Genomic DNA, 24,395 nt, shown 5'->3' on the forward strand with positions numbered 1-24,395 from the left:
TCCCAACTCAGCTTCAAAATATCAACAAAAAATATAATATTGTATCTCATATCATGAGTCATAATGTCATATACAATGAAATGAACAAAATAACTAAAGCCTAATACTACTGATTTCCTCTGTCCCTCTTGTGAGAAAATGCAATAGCTCTCCCTTTCCCTCTAGATGTAGATGCCGGTGGAGTTGGCAGTGGACTCTACTGTGCTCTAGAAGCCGAAGAACTAGGAGCTATAGGAGATATACCACGTCTTCTACTGGTGGCAGGGGTATCCCGAGTAAGTGGTGTCACCTCCTCCTCTTGTTGCTCCTCCTCCTCCTCCTCCTTCCCCTCTACGCCTTCCACTACCTCTTGCTCTAACCAATCATCTGCGGACTCCATGAGAGGCCTCTTAGCCTCAACCCTCCATGCAGCAGTGGTGTCAATCACATCCAATGAGATGGCTTCCATATCAGGTGTCTTCTCAAGTTGCCTCACCCACAATCGAAGATTTTAGTAAACGTAGACCATGTCATTAAGTCGCTGGGACTCCAACCTGTACAAAGATCATGAAATAATAATTATAAAAAAATATTGTTTAATGAATTCAAAAAATTATTTGGAAATTTGCAATATTTTAAGTTTTAAGTTTAACCTGTTGCGCTTCTTGTTGTGTATTTTTTCAAATACACTCCAGTTGCGCTCGCATCCTGAGGAGCTACATGTTTGGCTGAGGATTCGAATGGCAAGCTTTTGCAGATGGGGTACCCTGGCACCATACATTCTCCACCATGCATCTACAACAAAATTACAAATAAAATTTTAAATAAACATAAGAAAAAAAATGAAATTTGAAAGTTGAAGCAAAGTATGAAGTTATGAACTTGAAGAGACAATGAAATTTGAAACAAACTAAAAGTTACTTGACATTTTAGTCACCCTATCAGTCACAGCCATGTCAAAGCCAAATGTGCCACCTGCCATCCTGTATGTCTCCATTTCTTTGGAGATTTTTGTACGTTCTGCTGGAGATCGCACCATCCTCTAAACACAGGTTAAGAATCCATCCATGATCTCAGCATCAAATACGAACCCACATGGGTAAGAAAATGTGGGGTTCAGGTAGATCCCTGCAACATGAATGGGACGATGGAGTGTGTTGTTCCATCGTTCGTCAATCACTTTCCTTAGGAGGAGTTGTTTCTGAAACCCCTCATCTCCCTTATCATCATAGTAGGTCCGAGTGGATTCTTTGACCCTGTCCATGGCCTCATACAAATATCCCATTGCGGGCTTATCACCATCAACTAATCGAAGAACCTTTACCAAAGGTTCAGTAACGGTGCACACCTCCTGCACTCCCGCCCAGAAGTCTTCCTGGTATGAAACTAATCTGCATATGGCCTCTCCCTCTGGTTTGCGGCTCATTGTCAAAGCACGCCACTCCTCTGAAAGAAACATTCTCTTCACATCCCACATAGAATTCAAGAGGGATTGAAGAAATATGAAACTGGTGGCAAACCGTGTAATGGCAGGGCACACCAACTCTTTATTGTTGGTGAATTTTTTCATCAAGCTAAGCATAGATGTATGATTATATATAAATTTTGTAATGCTTTTTGATGACCCAACAATATCTTTGACAAAGGAAATTTTTCCTATGTCCTCCAACATCAAATCAATACAATGTGCAACACAAGGTGTCCAAAATAAAGTAGGATGCCTCTCCATAAGCATCCTACCAGCAGCAACATAATTTGCAGCATTGTCTGTTATGACTTGGACAACATGTTCTGCACCCACTTCCAAAATAAACACATCCAACAAATCACATAAAGTTTTTGCATCTTTGATATGTGAAGATGCATCAATAGATTTCATGAACATTGTCCCCTTGGGACAACTAACCAAGAAATTTATAAGGGTTCTCCCCTTTTGGTTGGTCCAACCATCTGACATCATAGTGCATACTATTTGTGCCCATGATGCCTTAAACTCCTCCAATCTTTTGGTGCAATTAACCTTTTCATTTTGAAGAATCCAACCTCTAAAGTCATCATAAGAAGGGTTTTGTACCCTGGGCCAACAGTTGCAATAGCATCAACAACAGGCTGGAAAAATGGATTATTCCTTGCAACGATGAAAAGAATATCACTCCAAAGGAGAAATTTGGCCAACAACTTGTCAGCTTGTCCTTTCTCAGTTTTTTTAAGCATGGAAGTGATAGATGGTTGTGAACCAAGATTGGTTCTAGAAACAAAAAATGATGAGGCAGCTACCGGGTTGGTTGTAGATATTGATGCTGAAGTAGAACTAGTGCCACTTCCTTCACTTGAGCCTAACACCCTCTTTGCTAGTTGCCTCTTCATTTCTGCTTTGGCCTCTCTGCCACGCTCTAATTCTTCCAATGATCTCATGGCTCTTCAGATGATTTCTGGATTTGTATTTGTGCAAGGCCCTACATCAAATCCAAAGATTTGTGCAACATGATACTTCAATCTATAAACCCCCCCTGACATATGATGCCCACACAACTTGCAACTCAAATTCATTCCATCAAACCCTCTATCAGGTTCACCAAATTCCCATAGAGGGTCCAATTTCCTTGGCATGTTTGTAATTTGGTTGAACTCTTGACTCTTGAGTTTTAAATTTGTAAGATGAAGTTTGAACTTTGAACTTTGAAGTTGAATGGTGAATCTATGGAAAAATAATGATTGCAAGTTACAAAAACTAAAAAAAATTACATATATGAGTAACATGACAAAACACATGGAATTTTTGACAATTTATTAATTTAACAAACAAAAACCCCATCAAATCAATTCAAAAATATTTGATAAACAATGGGTTATCCAAACCCAACCAAAAGCATAAAAAAACCAAAACAAAACACATAAATTTGGTGCCCATACCAGTTTGCTGGAGAAAATTGATCCTCTCCTCCTTAGCTCTAAATCCACCAGGGTTTTTGACTCGTTTTTCTCCTCGAATCAGCTCCCAATTGACAAGTTTTTTTCTCCTAGGTCACTCCCAATCCACTGCTGCCCCTGACTGTTGAAATGAATAAAAAAATCGTTTTTTCGTATTATAAACTCGCTGTTCGCCGACCCCGCGATTTTTACCCATCGAATCGCAATTTTTTATGTTGTTATCACGAAAAAAAATATCCGTTTATTTATCACGCGATTATATCGGCAAAAAATAAAAATCGTGATTTTTCGATTTAATCACGATTAATTCGCGATTTTCGCATCACTGCTCCCAACAACAGATTATGGGGGGTAGTCCCTATGGAAATGTGAAGATGAAGGACAAGTTGGCAACCAACGAGTCCGGGAGACAGGATTGAGTGGCCTAGTTACTAGTTTAATTTAAGAAAGATTCAAGGATTGGATGAAATTCAAGTTTGAGACTAGTGCCTTATGGAGACAATTTCTCGCTTATTATCAATTAGTGGCCAAGTAACCGGATCGACAATCGTTGCTTAGATGATTTACTAACCTATATGCTATGCAAATCCTAAGATCTAGGTGTGATGCCGAAGTGATTATCTTAGAAATTAACAGAATTTTATATATTTATTATTAATGAATGAATGAATGCTATAAATGTGGGAGGCCCTTGGCTTAAAATACAACCTTGGGTGCCTCTTGACGAAAGGGCATGATCTATGCTCATGCCCTTTGCTTTTTAGTTAATTTACAGACTTAAATTAATTTACATAACATTGCCTTCCTCTTGAAAAGATGCTTTGTCCTCAAAGCATACGTAAAGATGGGCATTGTTGACGAAACGTTTCTGTCTCCCAAGAAGCTTGTTCTTCCGGTAAGTCCTTCCACTTGATAAAGTATTCTTTGATTACTTGTGATTGCAACTTCTTTTCCCCGATGGCGATGATACCTTCTGGTTCTATAATGACCCTTCCTTCGTCATCTAAGTTCGGAAGTGTTGTTTGTGCTAATTGATGTTTGCCAAGTGCCTTTTTAAGGCAAGATACATGGAAAACATTGTGAACACGACTTCTATCAGGAAGGCTTAAACTGTATGCTACTTGGATGATCTTTTTGTTGATTTGGTATGGTCCATAAAACCTTGGTGCCAATTTGTTTTTTCCCTTTTGTTTTAAGGACAATTGCTTGTAAGGCTAAAGTTTAACAAATATCCATTCTCCAACTTCAAATTCCCTCTCTGTTCTGTTTCGGTCAACTTGTTGCTTCATACGATTTCTTGCATTATTTAGATTTTCTTTTAGGGTTTGGACGACTTTTTGGGTTTCTTCTAATTGGTCTTTAACAACTGGAAGTTTCGTCTTGATGATAGCAAAGTCCTTCCATTTCGGAGGTTCGTAACTGTACAGAGCTTGAAATGGAGTCATTTTTGTTGACATGTGGTAAATAGAATTGTACCACCATTCAACGAGATGTAAGCACTTAGCCCACTTACTTTGTTTGTCTGTGGCATAACAATGTAGGTAGGTTTCTAAACAGTTATTGACAACCTTTGTTTGGCTATTTGTTTGAGGATGGTAGGCTGAACTCATGTTGAGGTAGGTTCCTATATGATTGAAAAATTCCTTCCAAAAGTTACCCTTAAATTTGGCATCTCTATCGCTCACAATTACCTTGGGAAATCCATGTAGTTTGTAAACATTTTTGCAAAATATCTCAACAATTTGTTTTGCTGAGTTTGATTTCCTTATTCCCATAAAGTGAGCATACTTGGTGAGTCCGTTGACTACTACAAGAATTTTACCCTTACCATCAGATACAGGTAAACCTTCAATAAAGTCCATTGATATTTTGTCCCATTTTTGATTCGGGATATTTAAAAGATGTGGTAGTCCAGATGGCATAATATTTTCATTTTTATTCCTCTGGCATTTATCTCATTTTGCTACATATTTTTGAATATCATTACTCATTCCCTTCCAAAAGAATGACTGGCATGCATTATAATATGCTTTAAAGAATCCTACATGTCCGGTTGGTAGTGAATCATGCGACTATTTAAGAATCTTGTCTTTAAATTTGTAATTTGAATTCAGATAAATTCTTCCCTTGTACCATAGAATATCGTTCTTCCATTCAAATTTTGAACTATGAGACACGTTATTCATTATAGCACTTGTTTCCGGATTGCATATTAACTTCGAATCTCATTAAGCCATTCGGGAACAACAATTGAAACTGCAAGTAATGATGGTTCTTCGTCTTTCCTTGACAAAACATCAGCTACTATGTTATCTTTTAATTTCTTATGTAATATATCCATGTAGAAGGTAGTGATTTTTTCTATCCAATTTTGTTGTTTTGTAGATAACGTTTTCTGCTGGAGGAGATGCTGAAGACTATTATGATCTGTGTTGATTTGGGGTAGTATCGGATGTGCTCTAGGCCTCAAATTTTGCAGGGAGGCTTGGGCACATGTATTCCAAAGAACCCAGAAACGATTTTATTAAAATAATTAATATTTTTTAATGGGACCCTAAGTCTAAACATAGGAAATTAAAAATATTAATGGGTGTTAATCTCAGTGTTGATAATATCGGTATCGGGAAAATATCGGCGAGGGTCCGGAAAATATCTTATCGGAAATATCGGCGAAAATATCGGCAAAATATCGGCAAATATCGGCAAGCATAAAAAATGCATAATATATTCATTTTTTTTCAGATTTCTAAACATATAAAGCAATAACAACATGAACTAAACACATTGGCACATAAATATGAAGAAAACACTGATATATATGATGTCAAATAGAAATGATACATCAAACTTCAAAGGCGATACCAAATCCTGCTGATCCCTGATAGTGATAAATTGATAATTGTCCAATCAAGGACTCAAACAAAAATTAAAATAACATCACATATCCTGCTGATCCCTGATAGTGATAATTGTCCAATCAAGGACTCAAACAAAACAACACATATATAAAAGTTTAAAAGTATTTCATCATCATGAGTTATAAACTTATATGTAGCAAAAGTTGCAAAACAAATAAAACTAGCAGCTATCTATCTGAGACCATTGGCCTCTCCCTAGCAGCTTTCTTTCTGTCTTGTTCAGCAATTGCTTCACGAGCTTTTTGTATAACCTCTGCACTAGAAACCATACAAGGCATCACATCTGCTGCATCATATGCAGAGAGTTTAGCCAGATGGTATTTCAATCGTGTAATCCCTCCTGACATCTTGGTCCCACACAAGTTGCATGATATATATGCCTGATTTGCCCCACCAACAGCCTCCCCATACTCCCAAAATGGGTCCAAGGCTTTTGGCATATTTGACATTTGTACTGTAGTGAACTAATTCAAACCTAGGGCACAAAAAAAACAAAAAATTGGCATTAAATGAGTATAATACTATAACTATACAGTGCCCAGCAAACACTCAAGAAACTATTTTAATTTTTAAAGCAACATCTTCATGTTCAGAATTTAAACAACAAAAGCAAGCATAAAAAATGCATAATATATTCATTTTTTTCAGATTTTAAACATATAAAGCAATAACAACATGAAATAAAGTTTAAAGTTAAACACATTGGCACATAAATATGAAGAAAACACTGATATATATGATGTCAAATAGAAATGATATATCAAAGGCGATACCAAATCGTGCTAATCCCTGATAATTGTCCATTCAAGGACTCAAATGTGGAGAACCAATACAAAATAACATCACATATAATAATAAAAGTATCTCATCATCATGAGTTACATGTAGCATAACAAATAAAACTAGCAGCTATCTATCTACTGCCCTCTCCCCCTTTTACGGGAAAACATGATGGGCTGTTTGTCAGGCCTGCCCCTAGTAGTAGAAGGCCCTGACACTGCCTCTGCACCTAATGTCAAATAATGAGTGATAGGCATGGAGCTATGCTCTCCTATATCTATAGCAGATGGTGTTGATGCTGATGCTCCCGCAGTGTCCTCCTCCAGCTCCTCCTGCTCCTCTAAGTGCTGCTGCTCCTCTGACTCCGAGTCCTCCTCTTGCTGCCCCTGCTCTAATGGATCATCTGCCACTGGCTCCTCCAACCATGAAGGTGACTCCTCCAATATGGGCTCCTGAGACTCCACCCTCCACGGAGACAATACATCAATATTGTCTAAGGAAATGGCATCTGGATCCACTGGTGATTCTATTTGCCTCACTCGAAGTCGGATGTTGTAATGCACATACACCAAATCGTTGAGGCGTGCGAACTCCAACCTGTAAGAGTGTCAAAAATTAATGAACTCTTGACTCTTGAAACTTGAAATAAATTAAAAATTAAAAATTACAATAAGTGTAATTGCTCAAGCCTCAACTGAAGGCTTGAGTTCAAAGTTATACCTGTTGCGCTTTTTGGCGTGTATTTTCTCAAATACACTCCAATTGCGCTCACACCCTGAAGAGCTACATGTTTGACTCAAGATTCGTATAGCCAAATTTTGCAAATTTGGTACCCTTGCACCATAGCTTCGCCACCAAAGATCTACAACAAAATAATGAAATAAAAAATTCAAAAACTTAAAAGTTAAAAATTAAATTCAAATTTCTAATTTCTAATGAGTGATGACTTGTCACTTACGTGGCATGAAGAGGGCCCTTTCCTTAATGGCATCATCAAAGCCAAATAGGCCAACACAATCCTGATAACTCTGTACCTCGCGCTTGATTTTGCTACGAAGCTCAGAATCAGGTACCATCCTCTGAATACAGGTATGGAGCCCTTCCATCACCTCGCCATCAAAACGAAAATTGCATTTGTATGCAAATGCAGGGTTGAGGAAGAGTGCTGCTGCATGAATGGGTCGATGAAGCATCCCTGTCCACCGATTATCGATCACATCCCATAACATCATCTGCCTATTAAGGCCAGCAGAACCCTTGTCTGCATAATAGGAACGAATGGCCTCCTTGGCCCTATCCATGCCCTCATACAAATAAGGCATTGCAGGCTTCTCTCCATCCACCAATCTAAGAACCTTTACTATAGGTTCGCTAACTGCACATGCTTCTTGTACTCCACGCCAAAATGTCTCAGAGTACACCATTTTTGCAATGGCTCTCCCATCAGGTCTCTTGCTGTATCTACAAGCACGCCAATCATCAGACACAAACATTTGCTTCAACTCGTACTGACATCGAAGCAAAGACTGGAGAGTAATAAAGGTTGTGGCAAAACGTGTGATGGCAGGACGCCGCAACTCCTTGTTTTTAGTGTACCTCCTCATAAGGCTAAGAACATAAGCATGGTTATAAATAAACTTGGGGATGCTCCTAGCCATATCAACTGCCTCCTTGATGAAGGAGAGTTTCCCCATATCCTCAAGCAACAAATCAAGACAATGCGCTGCACATGGAGTCCAGAACAATGTGGGATGCCTCTCCATAAGCATTCTGCCGGCAGACACATAATTAGCTGCATTGTCTGTTACGACTTGCACCACATTCTGCACACCAATCTCCTGAATGAACCCATCTAACAACTCACATATCGTTGCTGCATCTTTGATATGTTCTGATGCATCCAACGATTTAATAAACATGGTACCTTTAGGACAATGTACCAAGAAATTTAGAAGGGTCCTACCCTTCCTATCTGTCCAACCATCAGACATCACTGTGCATCCAGTGACTTCCCATGTCTGTTTCAACTCCGCCAATCTAGAGTTGATGTCCTCTTTTTCTGCTTGAAGAATTGGCCCCCGCAACTCCTCATATGTGGCACTTTTGTACCCTGGGCCCACAACAGCAATAGCATCACACATTGGTTGCCAAAATGGATTGGTTTTTGTGATGCTGAGAGGTAAGTCGCTCCAATAAATACACCTCCCCATGACTCTATCTGCTTCTTCCTTCTCCTTTTTTTTATAAAGCGATTTTATGCCAGGTTGTGCTCCAGCTCCTGTTCGTGGAACAAAAAATGATGACCTCGCATTCACACTAGCAGTAGCGCTAGCATGTGATGGTGTGCCAGTTGTGGAGCCCCTCCCACTAGGGCCAGTAGGGCCACTACCCTGAACATCAAAATCAGGAGAAGATATCCCAAAAGATCTACCTGCACGTTCAGCTTTGTTTCTTTCCGCCTCTTCCTTCTTTCTGTCCTTTTCTTCAATTGCCTCAAGAGCTTTTCGTATAAGCTCCGGACTAGAAACTTTACAAATGCCAACATCATGTCCAGGGAGTCTAGCAAGATGGTATTTCAGTCGTGTAACCCCACCTGTCATCTTGTCCCCACACAATTTGCATGAAAGATATGCACGATTTGTCCCACCATCAGGGATCCCATACTCCCAAAATGGGTCCAAGTTTTTTGGCATATTTGTATTTTGTAGTGGGCTAACTCAAAAGGAAACCTACAGCACCAAAAAAAATTTGGAATTAGTAACTTAATAACTTAATAAGTAATACGAATTTACGAAATTCCATGGGTGCAGGTCTCAATATCAAATCCTCATTCTTCAAAGACAAATGGACTAAACTTTAACAAAGTTCTACAATCTGCAATCTTCACACAAAGGACCCTAGTCAAGCTATGTAGAAAAGAGTCAAAAGACATTAAAATCATAAAATATAAATGTATTCAATAACAGCGTTAGAGGACTGCGATTTGGCTGCTACAGGCAGTGTATACATTGAGGATAATAAAATCATTTATATTTATGCTTCTAATGTTGGCTTATATGCTATCTTCTGAGGATAAGCAACTGTTGGGAAAGATTTCAATATGGTAGAGTGGGAGGGCAACTGTTGTGAAAGATTTCAATATGGTAGAGTGGGAAGGCAACTTTCCTAATCTCAGGCCAAAACATGGGATTATGCTCCATCTATTCTTCTAATATTGGTTCACTAACAATCTTTCTGAGGCTAAATGAGTGTTGAGAGGGGATTTTAATTTTTAATAAGGTAGACAAGTAATTGTAGGAGGTGAAATAAGAGTTGATGTAAAATAAAATCAACACATCAAGTTTTTAATGTGAATTGCAGCCATAAACATCATGATATTGGAGGCTGCTTTACATGGTCCAATACAAGAAGGCATCAGGAAAGAGTACTGGCAAAACATGACGTGTTCACTGTTAACTTTTAAGCCCCCAAAAAAGGATTAGTGTTTTCAAGAACTGAGAACAGATTTGTTGATGTTGGGTTGGAATCTGGATGCTACAGGGTTTGACCAAATTCTGTTGGTTACATGCATGTTGAGACTCATGAGTCATGACAGTGTGACAGTAACCTCATAAGGCAGTTACCTTTGACGGTGACTTTGGCGTTGTGTTGGTGACTTGAAGGCATGATTGTGTTCATGGCAAGAGTCCTTGATGAAGGATTATGTCAGTGACCTGTGAACTGGGTAGCAACCTTCTATAACAAGATCTTGATGAAAGTAATTAATGGCAGCATGACAGCAGTAATCTTGATCCTTGACATAGTGACCTGATGACTGTAATGATAGTTGTTGTGACATGACAGTGACCTTGTTATAACTTATTACCATACAGACAGTGATCTTGCTAACAGTAACCTTGATATGTTTGGAGTCTGGACAGTATAGCAGATATATCTGAATGCAAAGGACCCTTTTACATGTGCAGAGAAACCTTATGGTTGTGTGGTATATAGAATCTAGATAAACCCTATGGCTGTGAGGATTATGGTAGTATTAACTTGAGAGTGCCAGGAATCAGTATCTGCCCTTCCTTTCAAACTTAAGGTATCTCGTCTTTAATCAGAAGATTGAATAATGTACATAGTAGATATTAATAATTATATGTCAAAAGTTTATTGTTGTGTGAAAAGAATCAAGATATTGACCAAGGATCTGCTCTCTGTAACCCTTACTAAATTCCTTGTCTTTGCAAGTGTTTGTCACAACTACAAGTCTCAGCTTAGCAACAAGAGCTATACCCTTAAATATCTAATGAGCTAGAAGGACTTCGCTAATGGGAGGACCAAATATGACATGAAAAGCCAGTTCTGAACATAGCTTTGTGGAAAAGCATAACGACAAAGGCTGGAAAAGCTAAGTCACCAGGATTAGGATATCACGTGCAGATTTTTAGAAGACTTTGCATATAACATATATGAATACAGCACATATAATACAAGCCACAAAATACAGATGCGAATCTGCATGTTCTGGTTATGCTATTTGTATGTTCTAACTTCTGGTTATGCTTCTCATTGCTCAATAGATATATCATATTACCAAGGTCCAATATAATGTGTTGCACAGTTGCAGGCTGCAGCGTTGCGTTGACGGTGAAGAGTCAAGACTCAAGACGTCGGGACTGTGACCTTTGGCACCGGGTAAACCCTCCTTCGCAGCACCGGTTCCGTCTCTCTCCAGCTCGCACGAAAACATTACAAAGTGACGGGAAAAGCAAAACAATATTACCATTTTATAACCCGATTAAACTAACCCGCGATATTTACAGTCGTGGCGCAATATTTATGAAAATATCGCCGCAATTTCGGAAATCTCGCGAGAATTTAAAAACACGAAAATATCGTGCTATTTTCCAGCCGAAATTTCGTTTTCGCCAAAATCGCGCGATATTTACGAATATCGGCGATATTATCAACACTGGTTAATCTAATTGTGGGTGTAACTTCTAGAAGATGAAGGTCAAACCAAAACGATCTTAGCCTTTGATTAGGAGTTAATCTAGGCCATTGGTTGTCCAACAGAAAGATATAAGAAGGGGCTTGGCCGCTTGAGGGTCATTTGAAAAACACACCAAGATATCAAGAGATTGAATTTCTGAAGTGAGAAGTTCTCAGGAGGAAGTTCTGATCGAGAAGATTTCTTGCAGTTGAGGGGCAGAGATAGCATCCAGAGAGAGAGACTTTCTCAGCCTGAAGATCATCAGCAGAGAGAGGCAGAGAGTGATCCAGCAGCTCTCACGCAAAGGTTGACGCAAGCCCATGAAGGGCCACGCAAAGGCAACGTAGAGGGTGAGAGAGAGTCTGCGATTTTGCTAGGCAGAGTCAATTTTAGAAGCCGAGAGTCGGGGTGTGAGACTAGGAGGCTGAGAGCAGAGAGGTTGAGGCAGTGTCTAGAGAGGTTGATGTAGGGATTGTGTGAGCACTACACAGAGGGAACGTAGGGCCTGCTAGAGGCACTTCATCCAATATCCGGATCAACCAGGATTTTCTCAGTGATTTTGTGAGGTAATCTTACAAATCTTTCTGTCAGTATTTCTCTCTGTAACTGAATAACCCGAGAGGTATTCAGTGATGTATTCAAAATTTTCTACTGCTTCATAATAATAAACCCTTTGATCTACTGCACAGGTTTTTCTGCGTTGGGTTTTTTCCGGGGACAATTGTCCAAAAATAACTGTGTTAATTGTGTTGTATTTTCTTTCTTGCTTAGTCTCTTGTTTCCGCATAATATTTAATTAAGTGAAGGTTGCAGTGTATGTATTACGATATTTTCCGTAGGAAACAAGAAGTAATTTTTTTAAAGGAATTTAACAAATAGAAGTAATATCATTAGTTGTTGTAGTAGGGATTCCGGTTCTGGAATTTTCACATGGTATCAAAGCAGCAAGTGAAGCAAGAAGAGCACAGGTAGATCCAGTGCTGAGCAGAAGAGGGAGTTCGAAAAAGCTGGAGGAGGCAGCAATTCGAAACCCCAGAGGCTTTGCGTAGTCCAAGCGGGGAGGGCAGATTTTCGAGGCAATCTCTCTCCGAGTGAGTCGACAGAGAGAAGGACTTCGAGTTCGAATTTTTGCCGGGGTAGAGGGAGCAGCGCTGAAGCCTCAGTGTGAGGAGAGATGGTGGGACACAAATTTTTTTGTAGGTAGTTTGTTGGGTGGAGGATTGCCAGAAGAGAGAAGAGAAGCTGAGAAGTCTGTTTTCTCATTGGCTGAGCAACAACAGTGAGAAGCAGAGAGGAGATTTTCGACATTTGTGGCAGAAATGGTAACCAATGGCTTGAGGGATTAGGACAGGTTGGACGAAGCATCCAACTACGTCATCTGGAAGGCTAGAATGTCGTTCCTTCTAGATGAGCATGCCCTTAAGACATGTCAACAACGTGTTGGCTGTCCCTGCAGATTCAGATCCATTGAAGAAATATAGATTTGAGATGGCGAAGGCTAAGAGGATGATCCTGGATGGAGTCAAGGATCACGTGGTGTGTCACATTGCTAGCAAAGGAAATACTAAGGAGATGTGGGATGCCTTAGCCACGTTATATCAGGGATCTTTTGAGCAGCGAAAGATGTACTTGGAGCAGAAGCTGAGATCTGCATAGATGCAGAAGGGAGAGGGTGTGGATCCATTCCTCATGAAGTTGAAGGAAACCCGTGATGAGTTGTCTATTGCAGGGCATACACCTCAGGATTAAGAGTTGGTTAGACTAACCCTCAATTTTGTCTCAAATGAGTGGCAAGTCTTTGTCCATAGTATCCTAGGCAGAGCAACATTGCTAAATTGGGATGAAATGTGGGTGGCTCTTAAACAAGAGGAGCTGAGGAGAGACTTAGTCAAGGTCAAACTTGACGGAAGCAACAACGACAGTGGGTCGAAGCTCAAGGAGGAGGAGGATAATGTAGCCCTCACATCGAAGGGACAACAGGAGCAGCGAAGACGTAAGAAATCCGTCTCGAAGATCAAGTGTTTCAGGGGTGGTGAGATGGGTCACTACGCTACTCAGTGTCCTCTCAAGAAGAAGGACAAGGATGAGAAACATGATCCGAACGCTGCGCCCACGAAGATTGAAGAGGAGGAGTTCACCATGATAGCCAAGATACCTCCAGGAAGGAGGTGGGCTGATTTGGAGCTGTAGTTCGAAAGAAGCTACAAATGGGTAGGATCCTTGAGGAGTCCACCTCTAGGATCATTTCCTTGCTACGGGAGCCCAGATCAAAAGTAGCAAGATGGACTAGTGTCGGATGGTGTCGAGGAGTGTCAGAGAGAAAGTTGCAGTGGCTAGGAGCGCCAGAGTTTGAGTAGTGTAGAGCAGAGTTGATCGCAGTGCAGATGACACAGAGTAGAGGTCAGCAACAACGCAATATATTCAGAGGGTCAGTGCAGAGACTAGCAGCAATTAGACTTCAACATTCACGTGGTATCATACTGAACACAATTAGTTAAGTAATTTTGGATGCTTTTTCGTTGCTGATGGAGTAGCAACAACAATTTGCAGTGTAGTGGCAGTACTAGCAGTAGCACAGATGCAGCACTTGAGATGGAGCTGTAGTACAGATGCAGTGTTGATAGTGGTAGTGTTAGTAGCAGAGTAGTTACAACAGCAACGGAGTAGTTGGTGGACAACATGTCAGACATCAACAATGCAGAGGATGATGCTTAAGAGTCACAACAGTATACAATAACCGTATATTGCTAGAGCACATTCCTCGGTAAGAGGGTGTATTGATTTGGCGTAGTACCAGATGTGCTCTAGGCCTCAAATTTTGCAGGGAGGCTTGGGCACTTGTATTCCAAAGAAACCAGAAAGTGTTTTGGGAAATTCCACCCAGAGACGATTTTATTAAAATAATTATTAGTTTTTAATGAGACCCAAGTATAAACCTAGGAAATTAAAAATATTAATGGGTATTAATCTAATCGTGGGTGTAACTTCTAGAAGAAGACGAAGATCAAACCAAAACGATTTGAGCCTTTGATTAGGAGTTAATCTAGGCCATTGGTTGTCCGATAGAAAGATATAAGAAGGGGATTGAAGGTCATTTGGAAAACACACCAAGAGATCAAGAGATCGAATTTCTGAAGTGAGAAGTTCTCAGGAGGAAGTTCTGATCGAGGAGATTTCTTGCAGTTGAGGGGTAGGGATAGCATCTGGAGAGAGAGATTTTCTCAACGGGAGAATCATCAACAAAGAGAGGCAGAGAGTGATCCAATAGCTCTTACGTAGAGGCTAATGTAGGGCCACGCAGAGGCAGCGTAGAGAGTGAGAGAGAGTCTGAGATTTTGCTGGGCAGGGTCAGTTTCAGAAGCCGGGAGCCGGGGTGTGAGACCGGGAGGCTGAGAGCAGAGACTCCGGGCAACAAATCGATCAATAAAATGGGTGACGCAGTGCCTAGAGAGGTTGACATAGGGACTGTGTGAGGACTGCAATGAGACAGTGTAGGGCTTGCCATAGGCACTTCATCTAATATACCAATTAGCCACGATTTTCTCAGTGATTGTGTGAGGTAATCTCACAAATCTTTCTGTCAGTATTTCTCCCTGTAACTGAATAACCCAAGAGGTATTCTGAGATGTATTTAGAATTTGCTACTGCTTAATAATAATAAACCCTTAGATCTGCTGTACCGGTTTTCCTGCATTGGGTTTTTCTGGGGACGATTGTCCAAAAAATAACGGTGTCAATGGTGTTGTATTTTCTTTCTTGCTCAGTCTCTTGTTTCCGCATAATATTTAATTAAGTGAAGGTTTGCAGTGTATGTATTTCGATATTTGTCGTAGGAAACAACAAGTAATTTGTTTAAAGGAATTGAACAAATAGGAGTAATATCATCAATTGCTACAGTAGGGATTGGAATTTTCACAATCTGTTAATATTAAGAACTTACTTGCCAATATATATTCTCTCCATTTAGCTAATGCGTGCATAATAGGAAGCATTTCCTTGTTGTATGTAGGCTTGAGATGTTTTTTCTTATTGAGCTTCCTACTTTCAAATGCCATTGGGTGACCACCCTGCATTATTACTGCACCTATGCCAAAACCTGAAGCATCAGACTTAATTACAAATGGTTTTGAGAAGTCTGGAGTTGCCAATACAGGGGCATTAGACATAAGTTTATTCTAGTCTTCAAAACACTTTTCTGCTTCAACATTCCATCGAAATGAGTTCTTATTTAGAAGGTTCGTTAGGGGTGCGGTTATATGGGCATAGTTTTTAATAAATCTTTGATAATACCTAGTCAATCCTAAGAATCCTCTTAGCTTGGAGATATTAACTGGTTTGGGCCATTCCCTTATAGCCTTGATCTTATTAGGATCTACTTTTACTTCTTCCTTGGATATTATATGTCCAAGATATTCTAATTCTTCCTTTCCAAAAGTGCATTTGGACTTCTTGGCATAGAGCTGATGTTTTTCTAATACAATAAGAACTTGTTCCAAATGTTGTAGGTGCTCTGTCCATGTTTTACTATAAATTAGAATGTCATCAAAGAATACTAACACAAACTTCCTTAGATATGGACGGAATAGCTCGTTCATAGTAGCTTGGAATGTTGTCAGTGCATTGGTTAAACCAAAAGTCATTACTTTAAACTCCTAATGTGTTCAGAACGCATTTTTTGCTAAATCTTCCAACCTTATTATGATTTGGTAATAACTTGACCTTAAGTCCAATTTTGAGAAGTATTTAGAGCCATGTAGTTCATCCAACATTTCATCGATAAAAGGAATTGGAAACTTGTTTTTAATTGTTATTTTGTTTAGTCCTTGATAATCGATGCATAATCTGAACGATCCATCTTTCTTTCGAACAAATATAACTGGAGCAACATACAGACTTTTACTTTTTGTGATGATGCCACACTTTAAAAGATCTTGGACTAATCTCTCAATTTCAGTTTTTTGATGATGTTCATATTGATACGGTTTGATGTTGATGGGATTTGATCCTGCTTTGACTTCTATTGTATGCTCGATTTCTCTTTTAGGAGGCATCTTCAATGGAATTTCTTGGAATACTTTTTCGTGATGTTGAATTAGTTCTTGGAATTTTGGTGCTTCTTCATTGACCAGATTTGAAGTTAACATTTCTAATTGATGACACTATTCTACATAAGTTGGTGCTCCCTTCTGAATCATTTCATCATCTGGGATGATGATACAATTTGGTTCTCAGGTGGCTGGAACCCATATAACTTGTATTTCTGCCCTTACCATTTAAATTTTATAAATTATGGTTGGCAGAGTAAGTGCCTAGGGTTTGTAGCCATCATATACCTAGGACCACATCCACTTGTCCTAATGGTACAATGTAGAACGAAGATTCTAGATTATAGTCTTGAATCTGCAATTTGACTTTATGGCATTTCCCTACCTTGGCAATTTTCTTACCGTCAGCTACCATAACCTTCATGTTGGGCATGGGAAATGTGAAAATGTTGAGTCTTTTCGCCATGGTTGAGTCCAAAAAATTGTGGGCGCTACCAGTAACGATCAAAACCATTACATTGTTCTTCTTGATATGTCCTTTTAATTTTAATGTATAGGGCAGTGATATACCTGTCATAGCTGATAATGATACTTGCAGAATGCTCTCATCATCTAGTTCTGGAGAAAATTGTGGTGCATCTTTAATTTCTTCTACGTTTGATTCTTCATTGTCTGAATCATTGGTTGCTTCTCATGTATACAGGTTCTTGGTTTCTTTGCCTTTAGCACATCTATGTTTAGGGTCCCATTTTTCACCACAACGTCTGCACTTACCTTCTTTCATTCTTTGCATTTACAAATTAGTTTTGTCTCCTTCACGAAGATGTGGTGGAACATATTTTGTATTATCTGTGTATGCAGCTTGGGAAAATCTTCGTCTCGAATATACTCTTTCAACCTCGGCCACTGCATTTTTTCGTGTTTCTTTTCAACAACTTTTGCCTTCTATTTGGCTACCTCTATAGAAGTGATGTCATGAAGCTTGAGCTCACCTTGGAGATGGGGTTTAAGTCCTGTGGTGTACGATTGAATGGGATGAGTTTATGATAATCCAGGGACTCGTGTAGCTAAAGTTTCCCATTCTCGAGTGTATTCGTCCACATCTCCTTTTTGTTGCAGCCAGGTGAGTGCTGAGAAGAACTCTTCTTCCTTGGCACCTTGAAACCTTTTAAAATATGCATGCTTGATCTTTTCGTCATCATTGTCAATATCGTAAATCTCGAAATATTCTTCTTTATTAAACCATGCCACACTGCGCTTCTCGTTACTGTCAAATTTGGAGAGTTTGAGTTTTGCTCTTTGTTGATATGTAGCTATCGACGGAGCGAAGAAGGGGTATTGATTTGAAAATGACATATTGGTGTATGGATTCTAGAGCTGCCTATTTTGAAAATTCGTGTTACTATTTTCTTGATTAGGCATGGAAGATGTCTTTGGAGACTCGGGTTTCTCATGTGAATCTGACGAGTTTGACGAATTTGGAGAATTGAGATGCTGAGTAGCTTCATCATTCTGGGGTATTTGATTGGGTGTAACCTTCATCTTGTCACAAATACAAGTCAACAATACCATTGCTTGATCCACCTTATTTGAAAGGACTGCCTAATCCTTTTAAACTATGTTTTGGTTCCGCTCGCGTTGATTCTCTATTCTCTTTGTTGTATCCTAGAGTGCCTCGATATTTCACCTTGTCGGGTCACCTTTGTGTGAAAATTCCTCAACAGGAACCTCTATTGCAACAACTGATGATATTACTCCTATTTGTTAAATTCCTTTAAACAAATTACTTGCAGTTTCCTAGGACAAATATCGTAATACATACACTGCAGGCTTCACTTAATTAAATATTATGCAAAAACAAGATACTGAGCAAGAAAGAAAATACATCACAATAGACACCGTTATTTTTGGACAAATGTTCCTAGAAAAACCCAATGCAGGAAAACTGGTGAAGTAGATTTGAGGGTTTATTATTATTAAGTAGTAGCAAATTCTGAATACATCTCTGAATACCTCTCAGGTTATTCAGTTACAGAGAGAAATACTGACAGAAAGATTTGTGATATTACCTCACACAATCATTGAGAAAATCTCGGCTGATCCAGATACTGAATGAAGTGCCTCTGGCAGACCCTACGTTGCTCTGTGCAGTCCTCACACATTTTCTGCGTCAACCTCTCTAGGCTTTGCATCACCCAGTCTGCTGATTGATTTTCTGCCCAGAGTCTCTGCTCTTAGCCTCCCGGTCTCACACCTCAGCTCCCGGCTTCTGAAACTGACTCTTCTCAACAAAATCTCGGACTATCTCTCACCCTTTGCGCTGCCTCTGCATGGCCCTTCGTGGCCCTGCGTCAGCCTCTGCATCTGGGTTACTGGATCACTCTTTGCCTCTTTTGTTGATGATTCTTCGGCTGAGAAAATCTCTCTCTCTGGATGCTATCCCTGCCCCTCAACTGCAAGAAATCTTCTCTATTGATCTTCCTCCTGAGAACTTCTCACTTAAGAAATTCGATCTCTTGATCTCTTGGTGTGTTTTCCAAAAGACCCTCAAGCCCCTTCTTATATCTTTCTGTTGGACAACCAACGACCTAGATTAACTCCTAATCAAAGGCTCAGATCATTTTGGCTTGATCTCCTTCTTCTTCTAGAGTTACATCCACAATTAGATTAATACCCATTAATATATTTAATTTCCTAAGTTTAGACTTAGGGTCCCATTAAAAAAATTAATTATTTTATAAAATTGTTTCTGGGTTCTTTGGAATACATGTACCCAAGCCTCCCTGCAAAATTTTAGGCCTAGAGCACATCTGATGCTACCCCAAATCAACATTCTCTCTTAGCGAGGAATGTTATCTAGCAATATATGCTGCTGCATACTGCTCTGACTTTGAAGCATCATCCTCTGCACTGCTGATGTCTGACACGCTGTCCACCAACTACTGCGCTGCTGATGTCTGACATGCTATCCACCAACTACTGCGCTGCTGCTGCAACTGTACTGCTGCTGACACTGCCACTGTCAACATTGCATCCGTACTACAACTCCCTCTTAAGTGCTGCATCTGTCCTGTTGCTAGCACTGCCACTGCACTGCAAACTGTTGCTTTTAGTAATGAATAAACATCCAAATTACTGAACTAACTGTGTTTAGTATGATACCATGTGAATGCTGAAGCTTGACTGCTACTAGTCTTTGTGTTGACCCTCTAAATCTACTGTGCTGTTGCTGACCTCTGCTTTGTGCCCTCTGCACTACTGCCAACTCTGCTCTGCGCTGCTCAGACTCTGGTGCTCCTAGCCACTGCAATTGTCTCTCCGACACTCTTTGGCATTATCTAACACTAGTCCATCTTGCTACTCTTGATCTGAGAGGTGGACTCCTCAAGGATCCTGCCCATCTGTAGCTCTTTCGAACTACAACTTCAAATGAGCCTACCTCACTCCTGGAGGTATCTCGGCTGTCATGGCGAAATCCTCTTTGATCTTCGCGGGCGCAACCTTCGGATTGTGTTTGTCATCCTTGTCCTTCTTCTTGAGAGGACACTGAGTAGCGTAGTGACCCATCTCACCACACCTGAAACACTTGATCTTCGTGACGTCCTTCTTACGTCTTCGCTGCTCCTGTTGTCCCTTCGATGCAAGGGTTGTATTATCCTCCTCCTTGGGCTTCGACCCACTGTTGCTGCTTCCGTCAAGTTTGACCTTGACTAAGTCTCTCCTCAACTCCTCTTGTTTTAGAGCTGCCCACATCTCATCCCAATTTGGCAATGCTGCTCTGCCCAAGATACTCTGGACAAAGACTTGCCACTCATCTGAGACAGAATTGAGGGCCAGTCTAACCAACTCTGAATCCTGAGGTGTATGCCCCACAACAGACAACTCATCACGGGTTTACTTCAACTTCGTGAAGAATGGATCCACACGCTCGCCCTTCTGCATTTGAGCAAATCTCAGCTTCTGCTCTAAGTACATCTTCCGCTGCTCGAAAGATCCCTGATATAACGTGGCCAAGGCATCCCACATCTCCTTAGCAGTCCCTCTGCTAGCAACGTGACACACCATGTGATCCTTGACTCCATCCAGAATCATCCTCTTGGCCTTCGCCATCTATGATTTGTACTTCTTCAACGGATCTGCATCCGCAGGCACAACAACCACGCTGTTGACATATGTCTTGAGGGCATGCTCATCTAGAAGGAAAGACATTCTAGTCTTTTCGTTGACATAGTTGGAAGCTCCGTCCAACCTGTCATGATCCCTCAATCCACTTGTTGCCATATTTGCCAAAGATGTTGAATGACCTCCTCTCTCCTCTGTGCTACTGCTAGGCTAGCCTACGCACTCCCTGTTGGAGCTAGTAAAACTACTGCCCCTTGTTTCATCTCAGCTCTAGAGAATTCGAATTCCTTGGCTAGGAATTCTCTGAGGAACAAATTCCCTCTATTGCGCTTCTTCTCTTCCTTCTGATGATCTTCTGCCCAACAAATTGGCTGCAGAAAAATCTGCGTCCCACTAGCTCTTCTCACACTGAGGCTTCAGCGCTGCTCCTTCTGCCCCGACAAAAATTCGAACTGGAAGTCCTTCTCTCTGTCGACTCACTCAGAGAGATACTGCCTCAAACTTTCAACCCTCCAACTAAGAATTGCGCAAACCCTCTGGGGTTTCGAACTGCCGCCTCCTACAACTTTTTCGAACTGCCGCCATTGCTCAGCATTGGATCTACTGGCTCTGCTCTTCTTGCTTCACCTGCAGCTCTGATATCATGTGGAAATTCCTCAACAAGGACCCCTACTGCACCAACTGATGATATTACTCCTATTTGTTAAATTCCTTCAAACAAATTACTTGCAGTTTCCTACGACAAATATTGTAATACATACACTGCAACCTTCACTTAATTAAATATTATGCGGAAACAAGATACTAAGTAAGAAAGAAAATACATCACAATAGATACCGTTATTTTTGGACAAATGTCCTTCGCGGCCCTGCGTCAGCCTCTGCGTCTGGGCTACTCGATCACTCTTTGCCTCTCTTTGCTGATGATTCTCCGACTGAGAAAAATCGCTTTCTCTTCGGATGCTATCCGTGCCCCTCAACTGCAAGAAATCTCCTCAATCGAACTTCCTCCTGAGAAATTCTCACTTCATAAATTCGTTCTCTTGATCTCTCGGTGTGTTTTCCAAATGACCCTCAAGCCCCTTCTTATATGTTTCTGTTGGACAACCAACTACCTAGATTAACTCCTAATCAAAGACTCAGATCATTTTGGCTTGATCTCTGTCTTCTTCTAGAAGTTACACCCACAATTAGATTAATACCCATTAATATTTTTTAATTTCCTAAGCTTAGACTTAGGGTCCCATTAAAAATATTAATTATTTTAATAAAATCATTCTAGGTGGAATTTCCCAAAACGCTTTCTAGATGTGTGCCCAAGCCTCCCTGCAAAATTTGAGGCATAGAGCACATTTGATGCTACCCCAAATTGACACTTAGTCTCAAGGTCTAAAAATCTTTTATTGAAATCGGCTATCGACATTGATGAAGCCATCGCGCAGGTCGGAGGTGGAGTATATTTATCCAGCTTAACTCTTTTTCTTAACTTGATCCTTTTTTTAAAATATGTTTTTTTTATAATTAAATTAAATTAATTAATCTAGTTATATATATATATATTTTAATTTATTAGATTATATATATATATATATAAATATTTTAATTTAATAATCTAATATATATATATATATATGACTGAATTATATAATAGTTATATAAATATTAATTAAAATTTATATAATTACTATTTAATAAAATTATATATGGCATAAATTTTTAAATTATACGATATAATTGAAATGTTGGTCGGTGGAAAGACACGACAAGAAGGTCAGATGGCAATTGAATGGTCAACGGAAGGTAGAGAAGACTGATAGGGGTTTGGGACGAAACAGTGAACAAAGCGGAATGGTTTTGGGACAGAACGGAGAACAGTGAGGCACGAAGCGGAAATGAGAATAGACGATGGCAGTTAGCAAACAGGAAGAGTGAAAAGGAGCAACGAATGGTGGTTGAACAACGAATGTTCGTGTTGAGTAACAAACAGGAGTTGCGACAGCTGCTGGCTCTGATACCACCTGGAGCGATTATCTTAGAAATTAACAGAATTTTATATATTTATTATTAATGAATGAATGAATGCTACAAATGTGGGAGGCCCTTGGCTTAAATACAACCTTGGGTGCCTCTTGACAAATGGGCATGATCTATGATCATAGATCATGCCCTTTGCTTTTTAGTTAATTTACAGACTTTAATTAATTTACATAACAGATGCAAGAATCTTGGTTACTTTTAGTTATATGCCTATTCAAAGTAAGACCTTCCTCCTGCCCTTTGCTTTTTAGTTAATTTACAGACTTTAATTAATTTACATAACAGATGCAAGAATCTTGGCTACTTTTAGTTATATGCCTATTCAAAGTAAGACGTTCCTCCTAACTGTTTTGTAATCAGTATTTAGAGTAAGTTGTGGGATGGAAGCCAACGGGAAGCAAACAAAGGATTGATTAATGATACATCCCCCTGTGTTCCAACCACCTGATGCCTCTGGCGCTACAGAGACTGGCTCTGACGACTGCAAGCTCACTGTGTTAACCACTAGAAAGGGGCTGAATCCCTCAAGCTAAGTTGAGAAAGGGTGGCCCTAGAAGTCTATCAACCAAGCTTATGCTTGGAGGTAAATTATTAATGCAACTAGACTTAGAATGCTATGCAAGATGGATTGAGTGAGTCTTGAGTTAAGATTGTTTATGTACCTTAAGTACTTAATGTTGATTACTTTCATAGTAAATTGAAAAATAATCTTAAACAAGACAATGTGCCAACTTTACGAGTGCTAATAAGATAAGATACAAAATTTCAACAACTATGGGATGTGCTCATATCTTGTAATAACTTGCTAAATGACAATTGGGGCACTTAGAATGTTTTAACCAACGAGTATCACCACAAGATTAGCAATGCTCTTTCACTCAAAATATGTTTATTAGATTGAAACACTCAATACTAATGATCAAGATTTCAATTATAATTACTAGAAACAATTAGATACCTTTCAAGATATTAAAATGGTGGTTCCTCAACACGGCTATTACTTCAGGCGCCTTTATGTATTTGGATTTCGAGATAAGCATGGTTAGATCTTCTATGCCAATGATTATTTGTAGACAATGTAAGAAAGAGATTGCTTATTCACAATATTGACAATCTGAATCATTCAACAATTCTCAAAGAGATGATGATAATGCTAATTAGATGTTGGTATGCTCAAGTTTAATATTCCTTTCAAATCACTAGATCTTGAGATTATGCTAAGTGCTTTAGGAGTGAGCTAATTTGATATGTTATTGTAAAATTTATCTTACTGTCAAATTGGGAGTCACAAGAATATTTATCAATATGCCCTACTGCTTTTGATGATAACCAAAGAACTAGCAAAGGCATGCAGTTTTAACGAAATCTGATTTGTGAGTTAGGAAACCATATGCCAGTGGTAATACCACTATTTAGATGATAAGCAACAAATCAGAATTGCAATGTTACCTTACTCATACCTTGTATTCAGAGATATGTGGTATTTATCTCAGCCCCTGTAATCAATATGTCAGCTTAGGAAGAAAGATGCTAATGTCAACAAAATTTTGGTGACTGTCACACATTCTTACACTACTGTTGTTTTGTATTCAGAGAAATAGTATA

The 24,395-nt window shown here is 39.6% G+C and overlaps 2 protein-coding genes across 5 annotated transcripts in view; one reads left to right on the forward strand and one right to left on the reverse strand.

Moving 5' to 3' along the window:
* LOC149205398 (RING/U-box protein) overlaps window positions 1-24,395 on the forward strand; it is a 221,736-nt gene that overhangs the window by 123,838 nt on the left and 73,503 nt on the right. The window lies entirely within an intron of this gene.
* LOC149205400 (uncharacterized) lies at window positions 6,540-10,597 on the reverse strand. Its single transcript, XM_089393464.1, has 3 exons — window positions 7,567-10,597; window positions 7,329-7,470; window positions 6,540-7,205 (listed from the first exon to the last, which is right to left on the reverse strand). The coding sequence occupies exons 1-3, from the start codon at window positions 9,299-9,301 to the stop codon at window positions 6,746-6,748; spliced, it is 2,337 nt and encodes a 778-aa protein (XP_089249590.1). The 5' UTR covers window positions 9,302-10,597; the 3' UTR covers window positions 6,540-6,745.

Source organism: Pinus tabuliformis, chromosome 1_2, assembly GCF_031772625.1.
Source record: "Pinus tabuliformis cultivar Carrire ecotype Pingquan chromosome 1_2, CPIR1, whole genome shotgun sequence".
Classification (NCBI taxonomy): Eukaryota; Viridiplantae; Streptophyta; class Pinopsida; order Pinales; family Pinaceae; genus Pinus; species Pinus tabuliformis.